The 16159-nt window shown below is 27.8% G+C and overlaps 3 protein-coding genes across 3 annotated transcripts; 1 reads left to right on the top strand and 2 right to left on the bottom strand.

Annotated features, from left to right (window-relative positions):
• Window positions 1-4621: 4621 nt before the first annotated feature.
• On the top strand, window positions 4622-5571 carry OCT59_026395 (uncharacterized protein; the record flags this gene model as incomplete). Its single annotated transcript, XM_066143137.1, has 4 exons — window positions 4622-4942; window positions 5022-5286; window positions 5358-5483; window positions 5555-5571. The coding sequence occupies 4 exons, from the start codon at window positions 4622-4624 to the stop codon at window positions 5569-5571; spliced, it is 729 nt and encodes a 242-aa protein (XP_065992683.1).
• Window positions 5572-9369: 3798 nt separating this feature from the next.
• On the bottom strand, window positions 9370-9894 carry OCT59_026396 (uncharacterized protein; the record flags this gene model as incomplete). Its single annotated transcript, XM_025324235.1, has 1 exon — window positions 9370-9894. The coding sequence occupies one exon, from the start codon at window positions 9892-9894 to the stop codon at window positions 9370-9372; it is 525 nt and encodes a 174-aa protein (XP_025187209.1).
• Window positions 9895-14781: 4887 nt separating this feature from the next.
• On the bottom strand, window positions 14782-15915 carry OCT59_026397 (uncharacterized protein; the record flags this gene model as incomplete). Its single annotated transcript, XM_025313437.2, has 1 exon — window positions 14782-15915. The coding sequence occupies one exon, from the start codon at window positions 15913-15915 to the stop codon at window positions 14950-14952; it is 966 nt and encodes a 321-aa protein (XP_025187210.1). The 3' UTR covers window positions 14782-14949.
• Between the last annotated feature and the right edge of the window lie 244 nt (window positions 15916-16159).

The following is a 16159-nucleotide window of genomic DNA, read 5'->3' on the forward strand; positions in this document are numbered from 1 at the left end:
TTTTAAAGAGAGAACTAATTCTTTAAAAAACATTTGATATTGGTACGGCCGAGAAATCATTATTTGGGAGCTACAGTGCCCGGAAAAAAGTCAGTAACCACGTAAAAAATTAGCAATTAGTTAGTGAAGTTTACCACTAAGTAAACTTTTTTTTCATAATAAATAAATCGCCTTTCATAGATTAAGTAATATTGTGCGTCATAATGAATTACATTTATCCTAAAATTTTTAAGCTAATTAAATTCAAAATGAATTATATAGTGCAATTTTTATTTGAAAATTTTGTATTTTTATAATAAATTTTCAATTATAAATAACTGTTAAATTTTTTAGTCTTAATATGTTGTGATTAATTAAGAAAATTTGTTGGCCATGTTAAAAAACATGGGTCCTTAAAATTTCAGGTTAACTGGATTTAAGTTCGCATGCAAAATTTCGTGATGAATCACGTGATTGAAGATCATTTCTATTTATTTATAGCTTGTTTGTCGATCATTTATTAAGTAAATTTATGTCTCCGTACATTTCAAACTTCTTATTGAAAGAATGTCAGCAAAATTTAAAAAAAATTTATAGATTTTAAGTGCAAGTTTTATAAAATAACAAAGATAATCAGTAACTAATTACATGATCGATTGTAAAATTTTGTAATTAAGTCAAGCAAACCTTAGTAAGTATGAATCCGATTAATCTTAAATTTTAAAGAACCATGTTTTTTAACATAACCAACAAGTTTGCTTATTCGATTAGAATACTTCAAGACCAAAAAATTTAATGATTAATTATAACCAAAAATTTTGTTAAAAACACTGAAATATATGGACAAAAATTGTAATAAATAACTCAATATAGATCAAATTAATACGAAATTTTCAGGATATATATAATTCATTATAATACACAGCTTTACTTATTTCATAAAGAGTAATTTTATTAGTATAAAAAAAAGTTTACTTAATAGTAAACTTTGTTAATTAATTGCTAATTTTTTAATTGCTTACTGACTTTTTTCTGGGCACTGTACATTTAAGAAGTATTTTGATAAAATAAGGTGTAAAAAAATGACTTTTTCTTTAAATACTGCGGGTGTTTCATAATCTAGTCCAATTATTGTTGTCAGAAAGCTTTATTTATGTAAGAAAATTACAATATGAGACAAACTACATATACCTGATACAGTATGTAATTTTTGAATGATTCTAGAATCTTGCGACTCAATGCAGCCACTATTTCATCAAAAAAAAGGTACTGACATCACATAGTAAATGCAAAGGCTTTTCTCAAAGTTTCAGCAATTACAACAAGTTCAATTATACATATAAATTTATATTTAATTTCGTGATATCAACCCTTTTTTTCATTGATCTAAAATTTAGAGTTCCAATCCGTCACCCGACGGATAATCATATTTTGACAGTTGTACGCTCGTTTAATTAATATAAACGGATTAAAATATTATCTGACGGATGAAAATTTCAATCCGACTAAGATTTCACCCCATTTATTTTATGTTCAATTAATTAAATAATGCATAGTCTGATCACCTTTACATCCCCATTTATTTTATGTTCAATTAATTACCTTACATCGAATGCAGTTCCTTATGTATAAATTATGAAATATAAATGTCTCTCTCCAAAAATAAATGAGAAGAGATTGATCATCCGTCGGATGTCGGATTGGAACTTTAATCTAAATTTCACGAATAAATAAATTCTTTAATTTGTTATGTAAAAGGTTATTCCCAAATGTAAGATAAAATGTAAGATAAAAAACTAAAATCTTTTATTTGTTACATATCTGCATTCTTTGATAGAAAATAATCTTTGATAATGTAGAAACGATCTTCTTTTTTTTCTTGTTAATATATGAATTCTCTTAAAAATATATACAACATTGCGGCGGATTTATGAAATTTGGCAAAAACCCTGCTGTGCACTTGGGAATTAAAATTGACATTAAGCTTTTTTCCTAAAAAATGTCAAATAATGACGCGCTTTTAACCCTGGAAAAATTGGTTAGGTAATGGGAAAATTGGTTAGACGCAAGTTTTGGGGTACAAAAAAATTTTTAGAGCTCATTTTGACTGTTCACTAATAAATTTGGGACTTAAATAGAAATTTGGTTACCTAAAACACTATCAAATATTTATTAATTTGACATGACGCACAAATTTTGGGGGTATTTCATAAATCCGCCATGATATATACATATGTTATATATATTATTCAACCTTTGGACGATGAATTTGGTAACTCAATTATATTATTCACTATTCTACACTTTATTATATATAGATAATTTGATTTATTTTACAATAAATGAAATGATTAACAAAAAACTAATAACTGAAAAATCTAAAATGATGACTGAAATTATATATATAATTTATCATTATTTCCTTTAAAAATGAATAATGATAAAGTCAGAATCATCGATAGGCTTTAACTTTATTATTTTCAAATTTGATTGTATTTATTTTAACTCGTTCAAGTTGTAGCTTAATTTTAAGCTATTTTACACATAAATTTATAATATCATTTTTATATCTAAATTTGTACTAAATAGGTCTAAATATTTTACATAGAGTCATATTAAATAAATTATTTATTGCATAATATTGCATAAATATCTTTGATATTTTTGACAAATTATGTCATTTGGATTAAATATCACATATATTAATCTTTATAGGTTAAATACTGCTAATAAATAAGCTATATGGAACATAATAACACAGCTATTTGGGTGGTTAAAATATCATCCGAACTGCTTCGCATTTCGGTGATACCCCTACCCAATAGCTATTATTTATAAATTCGTACTTGTTCTTATATAATTAAATTAAACATGATCATGCAAATTTGCATCTAATTCAATTCGATGAACAGAAATCATTGACTTCAAGAACCTTGGTTGCGTGGTCAACAGGGTTCATCTATCCTTTCATCAACTTCGGATTGTGGTTGAATTTTTTTCTCGATATTTCTTTGGTTTTCGTTCTTCTGAATATAATATGGGGTGTAAAAGAATAATTAAAAAATTGTAACGAGGACTTCGTTACCACCAACGACTGTTCCATTGCTTAGCCTGAGTTGTATATCCTTGATATAGTATTGTCCTTGTCGTCAATGTTACGAATTTCTTTAGAAAGAACGATTAAGATCATCCCACTAAACGTAAAATATTGTAATAATAGTTAGTTAAATAATTATATGACTAATAACCAACGGATACATCTTACTTGGTATAAATATGGAATGACCACTGTTCTAAAGTTTTTATTTCAATGGTCAACATTTTGTTGGCGAAACAGGGTTATTATTTAATATTGGTTTGTATGAGGAAAACTTTTTACAAATCTTTGGAAGTTACATAGAGAATTACGTTCTTCAGAATAATCTTTTGTAGAATCAAGAAAGTCCAGAATATACTGTTAATCTTAATAAATATCCTTCCAAGTAATAACAAATGAGATAAAATTTGTATTTTACCTTCATCAAATAAACGTAGTTGAGTGGCAAAGTATTTACTGAGAGTATATAACACCGCTTTCAGAATCCCGACTTCGATTTATTTTTTGTCTAAATGGATTCCATTTCTCATGATTTTCCCATGAATTTTTCGCTGTTTTCAATTTAGTGCGACCTCCAATAAAATTAGCTGTATCACATGATTAATTTCGAACGAAAAAAAAAAGAAAAAAGTATAATTTTAAAATTTAATAACTATGTTTCCTGTGATTCAATTTAAATAATTTTTAATATTCTAAAAGAACAAACAAAGCTTGTCCTAATACTTAAAATCTGACATGACTATACATAGTTATAACCATCTAAATATACATAATACTAATTAAAGTATAAATTATGTGAAATGTATAGTTTATTTAATTAAACTTAAACCTATTAAAATATAAACAAAAAAATACTTAATCAACACTTGTTTAGCTTTATATAATTAAATAAAAGTAATGTTTTTGTTTGAAAGTATAACTTTTAAGACAACTTTTGCATAAAAAGAAAATCGAAATCTGTAAAACTTCATAACTTGAAAAACAACTCTTACCTGGTAAATATCATACTTATAACCTTGCAAGTATATAGTTTGTCATAAAAAGTTTACAAAATCATGGGAAATTTGCGAGAAATAAACTTAACAAGAAACTTTTATTAGAAGCAATTGAAAAAAAAATGGAGGAAATCGGGAAATCAAATTAGATTTACATCTGGTTACACAATTATGAGACGCACTAAATTGAAAAAGGCGATATGAACAAACTTCTGCTGGTTTAGGAAGTAGTAGTAATAGTGATAGAACAAATTGGGATAATGATAATTACGATGCATAAGCACATCATAAACACATGAACACCCGCAGATATTATTTTATATATATATATTATATATATATTTTTTTCAATTGACAACAGATAATGATAATATCTCCGCAGACATGAAAAATATAAAAAGACTAAAGAACTTTTATTTATCTCTTACTGTCAAAAACGATTTAGAGAATTTCCCCAACAGTTGCTTCATAGTTAAGAAAAAGTCGAATACTTTTGTTTTATCACGTTAGTCGTAACTAATGTTCTTATTGTTTTTTTAATAGTTAGGAAATGAGTTCGGTACTAAGGGAAGATTATTATTGTACACTTCTGAGTGAGGATGAAAAAGATGAAAATGATGAATTGTTATCTGATTGCTGTATCAACGAATTTGGAAAACTTTGGAAAAATGGAAGCGTCCCATTCTTTTTCAATGATAATGTAAATGAAGAACTTAAAGATTCTGCGAAAAAAGCAATGGAAAATATTTCTGTTAAATCTGCAATAGAATTCTTGGAGATAACTAAATCAACAAAAGGAACGAATTACATTGAAATTATCAAGGGGCTTGAATTTCTTTCCAATGTTGGTATGCAACATAATGGAAACAAGGTTCGGACTTAATAATTACTATATTCTATCAATAATACCAATCACTATAACCCATTATTATCTCATTCCGCATTATAAGTTATGGGTTGCCGAGGGTTCAGCTTATCCTGTTGGCCAAATTATGCATGAACTGATGCATGCGCTTGGGTTTTACCATGAGCATTCTCGTCCCGACCGAGACGAATATTTGGACGTGAACAATGAAGCTGCTAAAATTGCAAATTATAAGAAGCGTTCAGAATCAAATAGTGTGTGTTATAGTAATACTCTTGATTTCCATTCTATTATGATTTACCGTGAAAATGAGAAAATGACTTTGAAGGAAGGAATAAATTTTAAAATAGGTTTGTATGCCGAAACTATTCTATTTGTTTCATACTACTTCGCATAATAACGAATATTTTCCACAACTCAGGTCAAAGAATAAAATTAAGCGACGGTGATATAAATGCACTTAATAACCTTTACCCTCCAAAAGTAACACTTCTCTCTCGAATTCAAGCGCTTGACAACGATATTCTGATAGTGAAAGAAAGATTGAGTAATTTACCAGTAAATAATAATAACGAAGAGCGTTTAAGATTAAAAAAGGAACATCGAGAACTCCTACAGAGAAAAACGAATTGTAATAAAAAATTACTAAATTACTTTTCCGAACGTAGCGGCCCTATTTTTGCCTGATCTAGGAAGATCAAGAGAGAATTTTTTTTCAAAATTGAGATTTTTATTGTTATAGACTAAATTTTAGCTAAAAAATTCTCTTACCTTGATTTTTCTAGATCAGACCCTTATATTATATGAATTAATTGTTTAACTTTTTACATCACAAATATTTTGCATCATAATAAAAAAAACATATTTACGGATATCCGTTTTTTCGTATGTTGCTACATTATGTAGATAATGTCGTAAGTCCTACCTCTAAAAAGAATAAAAAAAATGAAATCTATCATAAGAATCCATTGTTATCATTTATTGGAAGAAATTTTTTGGATGTTTAACCGAGAAACCATAGAGATGTGTTTTACTTACGGTGTGATTTGTGAGAATACTAGACACTCTACTACTACTCTACTTCATTAATAATATGAGTGTTAAGATTGTCACATTTAGACACATAATCATAACTAATAGTAAAATTCGCATAAACATATTCTTATTCTTTATTTATAGTAAGGTTACTCGTGACTGGGCACAATAAGTGCAATACGAATACATTTTTAACTAGAAGCAAATTTACGTAAAATAACAAACATTTTTTTTAAGTAAATAGTATCTCGAACAACAAACAAATATGTGATTAGCAGACAATCCAAACTACTAAATGATAGCGCATGACTCTATGATAAAAAGATAATCTCTTTCCAGAGATCACATGATTAATTTGTGTACAGACTCCTCACGTGAGTATTAGTTTATCACTATTATAGGACCCCGGATAATTATAATAGAGGTCACATCCGCAGTACTAATTAAAAATCTAATGAAATATACATAAATTTTGCCGTTTTGATATACATTTTTATCATATGACCTTATTTTGTACTACAAATATCCTTTTTTATCATATGACATCAATTTACTAAAAAATAGGTCAAAATTTTATTTTATATTAAAATTATACAGCATTATCATCAATTGACTCTGTAGAAATAATCAACTGTAATTTATCTATAGCTGAATTAAAAATTATAGATTATCATTTCTTTTTTTCCTACAAATTAAAAATCCCATATTTTCAGTGAAATTTTCGCAATTTCCCAAAAATTCATTAATTTTAAAATCATAGCTAGTCTAAATTGTAATGCTAAGGTTTAATAAACAACCCCCATTAGAAAAGACAGCTGCGGAAGTTAAATGTGAATATTGCAAATGAAGGATCTTTTCAGCAGTATTATCAATTCTGGCTAACGGTGGAAGAGTCTCATAAGGAGTATCAAAAGTAATAAAAAAGATATCAGATATATTAATATTTGAAACATAAACAGAATGAATATTAGGAGGTGGAATTGTAGAAAGTATTAATGTTTAAAAGTTTCTCAAGATATTTCATTTTGTATTGATATATAATGACATTAAAGACAAAAATTAAAACACGAAAGCGCGTGTCTTAAGTCTTAACATTTTAAAAATAATTAATGGTAAATCATATTGAATCTCTGGTAAATTTATCTGACATGAAAAGCAAATAAATTTAATAAATTTAAATAATTATATTACATTGTGATAAAAAATGAACTTTTTGAATATAAATTTATTACGTTATCATTATGATAAAATTATCTCAAACAAAATTTGCTATTTATATTAAATTTGATGTAACACTACTGCATATTATATTCCCTAAAATATACGCTTTATTAGAAAAATTACATATGACCTTAAAATTTTACATAAAATTATATACTTATTTTACTGTGACCTAATTCAGAAGTATTCTATTTTTGCATGTGACTTTTACTTAAAATACCCGCTTTTGCATATGACCTTTTCATTAAAAATACAATAAAATATACTTTTTTTGTATATGACCTTTATTATAATTATCCGGGGTCCTACTATTATATATATATAATCGGACTTCACTAACTACTTTAGTTTATATTAGTAACGACCTGGAACGAATCATCCTACGTTGAAAATTGATAACATATATATATCGAGAAACGTGGAGATCTGCGATCCCAAATTTTATATACTATTAGTTTACTGTACATATATTCACCTTTACGGCTTTACCTGTTAAAATCATTGTATAACAAAAAATGCAAAACCAAAGAAATCTACCTGATCACGAAATCCGTTCCTTCGCCATTACATGTGCGTTAGAAAAGTCACAGCATTATACAAAATACTTTTATTTTTGCATATTTAATACTTTATTACATGATATCCAAGGGACTCACTTCACGTATCACGTAAATACAAAAAATCACACGAGACAGTATACAGTATATGTAACTTATAATAACATATTCTTCCTTTTCACGTAGAGACACATTTGACAGATGGGTTTGAGTATAGAGATGGTTTTATATCCCTTCGAAGTTATGTATTGTTGCAATAATCACAATAAACGTGATTATGAGTATCAGATGTAGACTTGGGATGATTATACTTGCTATACTTTTGCTATCTGTACTTTTTTTATGATCAATCGGAACAATTACGCAGTTATCCGTATATGTGTCTGAATCTTAGCCTTCTTGGAAAAGTTTTTATCTGCCATTAATATCTCTTTAGAAAATGCTAGCCCAGTTGCGTTCGAACCAACTTCTCTTTCGTTACCACTACGTCCATCTTCGTCGGAGTTCAATATATCTTTCACTTCTCGTATGAGCAAATTCAGCTCCCTAGCGTAACACCAAAAAATCAATAGCACATGATTTATTTGCTGATCATGCCTAAAATGGTAAAGACTTCGTCACGTGACATCATCACGTGCTGTAGTAACATCCTTGCGTAGAATTATATAGTTCTTCGTTAAAAAAAAGTCAAAAGATGAATAAAGTGAATTAAAAATGTAAGGATTATCAACTTAAAGAAATTATTTTCCTAGCTCACTCAACATTTTTGCATTACTAAGAAAGAAAAAATTTTATTTATTATTACCCATGAGCTAGCCATAAAAATTAGAAAGTTCAGTTAGATGCTGTCAAGAATAGGGTTAAGGAAAAATTTATATAATAAAAAAATATCATGCTTAGAGTGAGTTTTAAAGATAATAATACTGTTCAATTTGGCGAATTTGGCGGATAATCAATGTACATTTTAGGATAATGCTCTTGCAGCGCATACAATGGAATTATTTTTCACGTGTTTATGATGGTTCAATTGACTCATTAAAACTATAATTTAGATTTTATTTTTACCATATTTAATATTAAATATTCCTAAAGCTATCATAATTAAATTGCTTGTACTACAATACTGGAAATAAAATAACTGGTGCAAATTCATAAAGTCAAAAAAATACTCGTGAAATCATTCATGCAGCTCTTTTCTATATTTCTCATCAGTCTTCTCAGTCTCTTTAGTTTTACAACGCCTATTATACACTATTATAACTATAATAAGAATGGCAATTAAAAATACTGGAATACAAACACCCAACACAATTTTTAAAGTGAGAGTAAAATTTAAAAGTGAGGGAGGAATTGGAGAAGGGGTTGGAGAAGTGTTTGGAGGAATGGCTGAAATTTCATATAAGCTTAAAGTCCAAACGCTTCCACATAACTAAGAATTATCATCTGGACAACTAGCACTGCAATAATCTGAGCCTTGATTTCTTCCTATAGGACTATAAGAATTTCCACAAAATCATTGGGTTCTTGCTTCAAGTCCAGCGTATTTATAATTACCTTCACGGCAATTATCAAAACATTCATCAATTGTCATAGATTCATCAGATGATGTACACTTATCTCCTAACATCCTTTGTAGCGAGAATATTTAATTTTATCCTTATTAACATTATGCATTATATCGAGTTTCTCTTCAAGAGTGATATTGTAAGGTGGAGTGTAATTTAAATGCACTGCTACTTTATAAACTGTGTAAGCATCTTTCCCTCCACATGGATAAGTTACATTGCCAGTAAAGGTAGCAGTGGTACAGTACATATTACACTTTTTGTCATCATCCTTAATATAAGACTGAAGAGCATTTGCATATCCATAGCGGCAGTTGACACCACCCTCCAAAGCTCCATAATTAAATTTAAAATCTATACAACGTTTCAAACAATGACCCAAATTCATTCTAATTTGATAGGTGTAAGGGTCATTAAATACTAAACCAGGTCTTTTTGGGCTGTTCAACGTTGCAAGACCATTAAAAGTGTCAATAACAGAACTATTATCAAAAACATAACATCCTAATGGAGTAACTTGAGGATCTTGATAAAGAATGTTCCCATTTTCATCACATGAGTCACACGCTTCATTTGCCATAATAAATCAAGCACAGTATATTATAAAACATCCAGGTGAATTAAATTTTATTTTCTAAGCTAATTAACAAATTGTAAAAAGCTTTCTGAAACCATCAATAAATTTCCTGTCAAATTCCTTAAATACATTTATAAAATTTGATATCAAGAGTTATACAAAAAGTTAATTTAAGAATGGTTGATATCAATTGAGGTAGCATTGTACAAAATAAATGTAACCCTGAAACATTAAGGTTTGAACATGATTTAAAAAATTTTAATTTATTGTTAATAATATGACTAATTGAGATCATTATAATATCTAAAATGGTAATCAAATGGTAATTGGTATATTTTATATGAGAGCTTTCATTAGAAATGCCCCATAGAATAAGTTTATACTTCAAACATTTCAGGAGTGAGATTACTTTAGATCATATGCAGTATACATAAATACTTTTTAGAAGATTTAACAAATATGAACGATCTTCTGACTTTCGATAATGGCATCGAACTCTATTGTGCGCATCTAGAATGACGATCTATTTGTATGACAAAAGCAGTTTTCATTCTTGAAGTTCTAAATTGAATAGGTACTTTTTTTTAGTACCCTTTTTGATAGAAAATATTCTGATAAAAAGAATAATAATTTTAAGTACCACTAAGCAAGAGGAAATTAATAATAGTATTTATATATAAATATAATTTCTCATTACGTAATGTAAGTTATTTTTTTTAACAAAATAAATTTCAATTAAGGAAATAAAACGGCATACTTTCTTTTTCATGAATGCAAAAAATCATGATGCTAAAGACTTTCGCAATTTTAACAGTACGATATCTAATGAGTTTTAATAAGACATAAATCTTACATCCCAATTTCCCATATCAACCTTCTTTTTAATTTATTCTTTAATAACTTTATTAGGTAAAAAAAAAAGATATGGCAGTTTTTCGAATTTTGAATTAAAAAACATTATTTCCAATTTCATTCACTGTTGTATCTTAATTCGGTACCACATCGCCCTAATAAATAAAAAAAATGAGTTACGCGCAACAAATTTAAGACACTAGTAGAGCATGTAATGATGATCAATCAGAAAAATTTTGATTGGCCTTCAAATGATAGTTGGTGTGTGATCATCAGATGACTCAATTTGAGTCAGTTCGGGGTTAGGAGTTCCTAAGAACGATTTTTATGATTAAAAGTAGTTTTAAGCCCAAGAGATCCAGAATCTTTTAAATTTAAGATCGGTTCCAGAATTGACTCGAGTCGACTCATTTTGAACCGATTCCATCCCTAAGTATTTATCATTAATAAAAAAAAAAAATTTTTTTTACCTTAACTGTTACTTTGATAATTTTTTCAGTAATGACATATCACTAGTGTATACAAATTTACTTTTACATTATTATTTTTTTTTCCTTAAATCAATGAAAAAGTTAACTATTTTACAATCTAAGATAACTAGTGATAATCATCGTTGGGCTTCATCAAAATTATCATCATGAGTTAAACGTCTTTTAAAAATAAAACTGCAACAATTGCAATTATAAACGTAGGATTTCCAACACCAAAACCAATTTGTCATACAAACTTAGACCCCAAGAGCCCTGCACAACTGAGAGTTGTTTCACTTGTTTCCGGGACAACTGCTGACAAGATCCTGAACTTAATTGCCGTCCCATACTACTATAATAGGCGTTCCCACAAGAACATTGAGTTCTTGCTTAAAGCCCAGCATATTTATAATTACCTTCACGGCAATAATCTATGCATTTATCAACTGTCATAGTTTCGGTTGATAAGCGTTTATCACCCAAGATCCTTTTACCACAAGCCTAATTATCTTCATGAATTTCCGCTTTATAAACCGTATACACATGAGTAAGTTACATTATTGCCGCTTAGAGTAGTAGTTGTGAAGTAGATATTACAATTTTTTTCACCCACCTTAATATAAGATTGAAGGGCATTTGCACGCTCACAATGGCAGTTAATACCACCCGTAATCGAATTTAAAATCTATGCAAACCTTAAGGCAATGGCCTACATTCGTTCGATTTTGATTAGTATAGGAATCTTTAAATATTAGCTCAGGTCTTTTTGGGCTGTTCAATTTTCAAGACCATTGAATGTATCAATAGTAGAACCATTATTGAAAATATAACACTCTTTTGGAATAACTTGAGGTTCTTGTCGAAGAATATTACCATTTTCATCACATGAATCGCATGTTTCATTTGCCATAATAAACAGTATGTAATGTGATTTAATAAGATAATAAAAAAAAGGTGGAGATTAAATATACGAATAATAAAAGGTTTATTAACTGAACTGTTTATTTTTAAATTAAGTAAAAAAAAAAAACTTTTGGTACTATAGTATTAAGAAAGAAAACGATTTATATTGTTCCTTAAATATTTAAGATTCAAAGTTTAACGCGTATAGATAACACTCTAGTAAATTTAGGAATAATAATAAAATAAGATTTCTATATGAATTCATTCTTGTTCACTCCCGCTAAAGTGTATGATTTAGATGTGATATGATAGGATAACTGAAAAAAAAAAATAGACGTATAAATTTAAAACAACAAAGTTTGATTTTTTTATTTCTAATAGGATTTTATAATGAATTGACTGAATTAGATATGGAAATAATAAATGATATCATGCACATCTCAGGAGTAAGAAAAGAAGTTTACTAATCTTGACTTAAATTATATGAACAAAATCAGAGTTACCCGAAAACTTTCATTTCATGATAACTTTCTTCTTTCATTCGATTAAACCTATTCATAATCGTATGAAAAGTTACTAAATTTAAATCTTTTTTTTTTAATATATATATATATTTATTTAATTAAAATACTCGTTCTGTTAATACACTAACTTTAGAAAAGCGAGAAAAGATCTGGGCGAATTACAAGTTACCAATTTTAGAAATTTGTGATTTTCAAATGATAAATATTATCATGTATCTTGTTATTTATTAAAAATAAAAATGCTGTTGTAATGAAAAAAAATAAATTTGGTATCATAAATTAAAAATTAACTAAAAATATAAGCAACTTGGATAATATCTATATTTTGAAGTTATAAATTATGAAGCGGAGAAATAAAAGATGCTGGGACTTGCATAGTTAATTCTCCCTTGTTTGATTTAGAAATTTTTTAGTGGGAAAAATCCAATGTACATCACAGCCGAATGTCATAATTCTCAGCTATTTCGGAACATTTTTTCGTGGTCACGCTAGGTAGTCACAAAAAGAAATAATGTTGGAAACTTTACAAATAAACAAATATAAAAAACTTACTTTTAAATTAAAGTGTAAATAGTTATTTACGCATAATTTTTTTTAATTGTCAAAACAATTTTAAAAAGTTTGATCGTGACTTATTAATGTTTTTTTTCTACGCACAATTTTGAAAACCAACTACAAAATTCAGATCAATTACAAAATTCAGTTTTAATTTATGAATTAAATTTTTGATAATATTTATCAAAAGAAATTCAAAATCATATAAAAATTATTATTGACCTATAATTGTTGTCCCTAGAATTGATAATAATACCAACGAGAAATAATTATTTTATTAAGTTGGTACCACTCACTTCTTTGATATTGTCTCTATATTTTAATTATTTTGATTAATAAATTTTCTTTATAAAAATAAACAAATTAATTACTGTATAGCACAGACTCATTTTGGCGTACCCTTATACAGTCAAACTTTTATATAACGATATGTCGGGATAAATATGAAATTTTTTAGAAAATATCGTTATATCAAAGTTATACCGATATTTATATGTCGTCATCACTAATTTACTAATTTGAAAAAAAAAACAATAGTAGCGTTTTTTTATAGCTTTTAGCCTTTTTTAGCCTTTTATATTTTGTATTAATATTGAATTATTGAATAATTGATAATCAATATAGGCGCGCTGCGCACACGATTTTCTGATTGGATGTATCACGTGGTCGGGCTGTGGCGCAATGTAAATATATTACTTTTCACACACAACAATATGCCAAAAAAAGATAGAAAAAAAATCTATTAGAAAACTGAAAAATTTCGTAGACGTCAAGAGCTTCGAAGCTTATTACGTTCCGACCGTTACAAACGTTAAGTAAGTGTCGTCGTCTGGTGGTTACCATAGGGCTGATGTACTTAGATATTATAGTCTTCGCGAAAAGCTGTTTTGCAGGGGGAAGTTGTTGTATACGAGCGGAGTGCCATAGAAGTTACTATTTATAATAGTCATGGCAATGGTGAGGGTTATCCCGAGGGTCTTTATGATGGAATAGTGCGGTTATGCCCAAACCTAAGCGAGTTACTCATATCTTCGTATCTTGTAGACAAACTGTAATCTTTCGCTCACTTGGCTGGTCTAATCTCCTTTTATTATTTTTATTATTATATCCTCTTTTGTAGTTCTATCCAAGGCCACAATATTCATACAATAAAAATGGACGAATTAAATGATATCATTTTAATCGAGTTTTGAGATTGAACTGAGTTCTATGATCATGTGATTTACTAATAAAACATGAGCAATAATTTTTTGCTTATATTTATATATGCATTGTTTTTATAAATGCACAAAATATGTTATATTAACATAATCGGATTTAAAATAAATTGTTTGAATAAGCAAATTTATTAAAATATATATATATAAACAGTTCAAAGCATGTTTTAAAATCCGAAGCTTTATAGATGAGTTTGAACTAGATTCAAATTGGTTTGGAATCTGAACCGAACTGCTTAAGCAACCCAACATCCCTATAATAATAAATAATGATTTCCCTATATACTTTCGGTATATTACTTGTAAAACCTTATTTTTTCCACATTTCAACTGATAATTTAATTAAACATATATTATTTTCAAATTATTGATAACAGCTTTCAAAATTTATTTTTAATTATTTATTATTAAAATAAAAAAAAATCGTATTAATAATATTATTTAACCTCTAATTTATTCATAAATAATTTTCAGAATTTTTTTTATAAACGATATTTAAATTTGATATTAAATGTAAATTTTGATTGAAAATGTATATTAAAAATGGCGATTATTAGGATTATTGGGATCATCAGGATCATCAGACGACTGACTACATATTTTAATTTTTTTAGTATATACTAAAAAACCTATTACACAAATAATTAACAAAGGAAGGCCAACACTCAAACCAATTATTAAAGGAAGATTATTTGAATTATTTAAATTTGAAAGAGGTGGAACTTCATATATACTTAGGGCAAAAGAACCTCCACATAATTGATAATTATTGCCTGGACAACTATTACTACAATATTCTGATCCTAATAATCGTCCTAAAGGATTATATGTATTACCACAAAAACACTGAACTCTTGCTTCTAATCCAGCATAGCGATAGTTTCCCTCCCGACAATAATTTATGCATTCTTCAACTGTCATAGTTTCAGTATTTGTACATTTATTGCCCAAAACTCTTTGACCACAATATCTATTATCCTCAATACATCCTCTATAATTAGGATATTTAACCTTATCTTTATCTATATTATTCATTATATTAAGTTTTTCTTCAACCGTGATACCGATTGGAGGGGTAAAATATTGTATTTCCGCTTTGTAAACAGTGTAAGCTCCTAATCCACCACACGGGTAAGTCACATTTCCTTTATAGGTAGCTGTTGTGCATAATTTATTACAAAGTTTATTGTCAGCTTCGATATAAGTTTGAAGAGCATCTGCATATCCACATCTGCAATTAATACCATTCTCTAAAGCCGCATAAGTAAAAAGGTAGTCAATACAATGTTTAATGCAGTGACCTACATTCATAAGATTATGATTTGTGTAAGGATCAGGGAAATTTAAACTTGGTCTGTTTGGACTGTTTAGTGTTGCCAGACCATTGAAAGAATCGGCAATAGAACTAGTATTATAAATAAAACATCCCGTTGGATTAACTTGAGGATCTTGTCTAAGAACCTCACCGTTTGAGTCGCAGCTTTCATTACAAGTTTCTGCCATACTAATGAATTTGATATTATATAACGTCCGAGTATGAATAATAAGAAATATTAAAATAAAAAAAAAGGGAATAAGTCATTAATTTTGGACTGAATTTTATTTTGACATTAACATTAAGAAAGAAAGAAATAAATAAATAAATCCTGAAAGAATTTTTTTCAGTTCCTTAAATACAATAGTTTTAACAAAGATAAAAATAAAACGCATTTAATTCCGTTATTCCGCATTTTTTTCCATAAATGTA

Source organism: Rhizophagus irregularis, chromosome 6, assembly GCF_026210795.1.
Source record: "Rhizophagus irregularis chromosome 6, complete sequence".
Classification (NCBI taxonomy): Eukaryota; Fungi; Glomeromycota; class Glomeromycetes; order Glomerales; family Glomeraceae; genus Rhizophagus; species Rhizophagus irregularis.